General features: G+C 42.1%; 1 protein-coding gene across 1 annotated transcript; it reads right to left on the minus strand.

The window, feature by feature from the left end:
* Nucleotides 1097-2160, minus strand: LOC109829644 (UDP-glycosyltransferase 87A2-like). The gene has a single exon (XM_020396693.1). The coding sequence runs from the start codon at nt 2018-2020 to the stop codon at nt 1535-1537; it is 486 nt and encodes a 161-aa protein (XP_020252282.1). The 5' UTR covers nt 2021-2160; the 3' UTR covers nt 1097-1534.

The raw sequence follows: 4527 nt of genomic DNA on the forward strand, positions 1-4527 counted from the left end.
GCTCGACGTTGATGTGGGTGGCTGAGATCGGCAAGAGGATGAATATTCCAGTGTCTTCATTGTGGATAGATTCTCCGTCTGTGTTTCTTGGCGTTTCATCTGTTCGACAGTTTGGATACTGATGGTGTTCAAGATAAATTACCAAGTATTCTGCAATCTTTACGTTCTTGATTTCCTTTTGCTGTCAAAAAAAGGTCAAATTTGAGAGATTTCAGATAATGTTTTGGAAGAAAAAATATTTTTCAGCTAAAATCAGTGATGAGATGATAAAAGCATGGCATCATCAATGATGAACTGTAGGTTTCAGAGTTCCAAGTTCTTGCAATAGACTCAGGGGTCCAATTTAAATATATTCAAACAGGGAATTTGTTCTAGGGCTGCTATTAATACCTCATTCACTGTGAGGAAAATATCATAGTCACACTGGAGTTCCTTTTCGGACCACAATAGAAGAAACTATATAAGTCTTGCTCATTCTTGTCATTGAACTATGGGTTAAATGTGTATAGACCCTCCGTAGCAACATCCAATTATGAATAGACCCCATATAGTTCTATTTGTAGGCAATACAATAGCTATAATATGAGCCCACGTGTGAATACAATCCCCTATTAAAAATTTTTGACTTCTTTTAAAAAATATATATTAGCAATTGAGGGTTTATCCTTGCCAATTGATTTACCGATTTACCGGGGGCGTACACATCTCCTCGAAACTTTTTAAGAATTTTAAGAGTTGAATAAAATTCATTCAGGATGTCTATTTGCGAAAACAGAACTATAAATGGTTTGCGATTGGGTGATACTACTACGGGGATTCTGTTCGCAATTGACCCTTGAACTATTATAAATGCTTAGATCAGGATATCGCGCTCAAGTCTAAACTATAGATTGAAGTAGAATTTTGGGCATGGACATGTGCGTATATATTAAAAATGTGCAATAAGATTAACTGTAGAAATGTATATAAAAAAGGTACTATACTAAATCATTACACCTGGAACCTCCCAACTAAGAGTGGTATCTCTGTCTTCCTCAATAGTAGATTATAAACCTGGTTAATAACAATTGCCATGTGTAATGATTCAATCAAGACAAAAAGCTGAAATAGGTTGTTTGCGTCGGAAATTATAGGTAAATCGTACAACAACAGAGACTATGAGATAATCCCAAACCTGGAACCTCTCCCGCTGAAGGGTGGTATCACTCAATGTGTTGCCTCTGCTGTTCTCGATAATAGCTAAAAATAAAATATACCAAACTAACGACCATCACCCAGCATAAGAGCTCTAACGATAGAATTAAGATTCTCCGTCGAAGATCCAGCAGCTGAGACCGCCCTACGAGCAGACGCTCTGAGCTCTGCAGCTCTTCTCCTCATTTCCCCACCCTCATCACAATCCAAATCCATCAACTTCTTCACAGCCGAAGAAATCTCCTCTCTACCAACTACGCATTCACTCTTAATATTTCCCCTCAAATTCAACCCAATCTTCCAGTCATCGACAATAAGTCTACTATCAACGAACTGATCCCTAAAGAACGGAAAAGTAAGCATAGGCACCCCCACAGAAAACGCCCTCTGATGTAGAATTCCATCCACAATGCGTCAAAAATCCCCCAATCGAACGATGATTCAAAACCTTCAGTTGATTGCACCATGGAACTATGATCCCCATCTCACCAGCCATTTCCCGTAGCCTTGAAGAAAAATCTCCACGAACCACCCACACGAATCTTGCTCCACTCAATTTTAGACCCACTGCAATCTCATCCATTTGAGCACCCGAGACTGAGAGAAAACTGCCCAATGAGATGTAGAGTACTGATTCCTTCGGTTGTGAGTCTAGCCATTCTTCGATGTGGTCAATGTTGTTATTAGTGTCCTCAAGATGCATGTAGGGAATGGAAGGGCCAATCGTGTATACTGGACAGTGAAGTTGCTCTCGCAATGTGTCTATTACTTGAGCCCCAAGCTCATAGAAGGAAGTGAAGAGAATGCAATTTGCTTTTCTTACCATGGAAAAAACTTCCAATGCTTGCTTCTGCCGCCTTTTAGAGTTGAGAAGGAAGCTTAGGTCTGATAACCGCAATGAATTATGGCCAGGAATGTACTTGCAGAGAGGCTCAACTGTTTCTCCTGCAAAGAAAACAAGTTAGCCATGAAAATTTTCGGTACATGTTCGAGTATATACCAGTAACGGTCTAAAATGTACAAAATCTGTGGATATTATTAGAAAATGTTTTCCTCATTGGAGAAGGATTTATAACTGCTCAAAAGCTTATAATGAGAGGATTCGGATTCTATGGGTTCCTAATTTCTATAAAGTAAATGTTATATCTATGGAAGACCAGTACATTCAATCTCATGCATGTATTGTTGGAATTAGGTGTGGATACAAACCTCCGCAGGCGACGACAGGCGAGGTGAGCTCCGGCGGGCTCGAGATCCACGCAGGCGAGCGCGGGTGACACAGTCTAGGCGAGATCTGTCGAGTGACATCAGGCGAGGTAGAGGCTTTGTAGGTGAGCTCGAATCGTGCTGCAGGTGAGCTCGACGGTGCAGGGTCAGGCGAGGTTGATGCAGGCGAGCTCGACGAGATCCAGGCAAGCTCGACGAGATCCAGGCGAGCTCGACTTTGGGGATCTGCAGGCGATGTCGACTCCAATCAGGCGAGGTCGAGTGGGCGAGATCCAGGCAAGAATGGGCAAATCAGGCGAGCTCGAGAACCCCACGCAAGCGAGGTTGTGGCGCAGGCGAGCTCCTCATAGCTGTCGACAGCCTGTCGATAACTTAGCTAGGGTTTCCCTATAAAAGAGAAACCCAGATCTCGTGGGGGTGTGTGACAGCTTCTCCTCTTTCTCGCGATATTTCAGCGGCGGCTGATCTCCTTCTCTCCCCTCTCGCGATTCTTTTCTTTCAGCGCTCTGAGATTTGAGGGAAATTAAAGAGAGATTTGAGGGAGAGAATTAAATAGGGGATTCAAGAGAGAAGGAATTGGTATATAAAGAGGGGATAATATTACTGTAGCTACAATGATATTTAGTATTTATTGGGAGATCTCAAGTTTGAGATCTGCTCTTGCATTGTAATTTCTTATTAATTAATAAGAATTTAATTATGTGGCTCCCAAGGACGTAGGCAGTAGTCGAACCTTGTTAAATCTTGGTGTACTTTTCTCTGTACTATGTTTCTGTTATTTTAGGGGTTTCGATCTAAAATTCCCAACAACTGGTATCAGAGCCTGAAACGATTTAGAGGTAGTCAGATTCAAGTGGGAGCGATGACCGCAGATGAAGGAAAGATGAGATTAGAGAAGTTTGATGGATCAGATTTTGAATTCTAAAAAATACAGATTGAGGATTATCTGTATCAGAAAAATCTGTATCAACCACTATCGGAAAAGAAGCTGGAATCGATGAAGGAGGATGAGTGGAACCTTCTAGACAGACAAGCCATCGGTGTTATCAGATTGACGTTGACCCGTAATGTTGCTTTCAACATAGCGAAGGAGAAGATCACGGCGGTCTTATGGCATCACTCTCAAATATGTATGAGAAGTCATCAGCCACAAAAAAAATTCATTTGATACGGCGGTTATTCAATCTGAGAATGACGTAAGACGCGTCAGTAGCACAACACCTCAATGAACTCAACACGGTCACAACTCAATTAAGTTCGGTTGAAATTAAGTTTGATGATGAAGTTCGGGCGTTGATACTTTTGTCTTCCCTATCAGAAAGTCGGAACGCTACAGTCACGGCTATGAGTAGCTCATCGGGAAGTAACAAGCTGAAATTCGATGACGTTCGTGATCTGGTTCTCAGTGAAGAGATCCGACGGAGAGAATCGGGTAAAGCTACAACATCTTCAATATTGCATATAAAATCAAGAGATAGAAATTCAACCAGAGGGAACGAACGAGACAAATCAAACTACAGAGGTAGATCAAAGGACAGGAGGTCCAAATCCAGAAATCCAAGCAACAGCTTGAAGGCTATCGAGTGTTGGAATTATGGAAAGACTGGGCACTACAAGAATCAGTGAAAGAGTGCACAGAAGGAGAAGAAGGCGAAGGCAGAGGTGAATGTCATTGCCACCTCAGGAGGAGACGACGTATTGATATGCTCTTTGGAGAGCAAGGAGGAATCTTGGGTGTTAGATTCAGGAGTGTCATTCCATGCCACTTCTCAGAAAGAATTCTTCGAGAAGTATATCCCCCGGAAATCTTGGACACGTATACCTTGGTGATGATCAACCGTGTGCTATTATGGATAAAAGTATAGTAAAAATTAAGTTGAACGGGTCAGTATGGGAGCTGAAGGATGTCAGGCATATTCCCGACCTGAGAAAGAACTTAATATCTGTAAGCCAGGTGGCTAGCGAATGATACACTACGACCTTCTATGAAGATGATTGGAAGATCTCAAAGGGCACAATAACGATTGCCCGGGGCCAGAAGACCGGTACCCTATATATAACAGCATGTGCACGTTGTTTGATCTCAGTTGCAGTAGGTAATGAGAT

This window comes from Asparagus officinalis, chromosome 2, assembly GCF_001876935.1.
Source record: "Asparagus officinalis chromosome 2, Aspof.V1, whole genome shotgun sequence".
Taxonomy (NCBI): Eukaryota; Viridiplantae; Streptophyta; class Magnoliopsida; order Asparagales; family Asparagaceae; genus Asparagus; species Asparagus officinalis.

Coding starts and splice junctions, on each gene's coding strand:
- LOC109829644 (XM_020396693.1), bottom strand. CDS start 2,020: ATGGTAAGAAAAGCAAATTGCATTCTCTTCACTTCCTTCTATGAGCTT.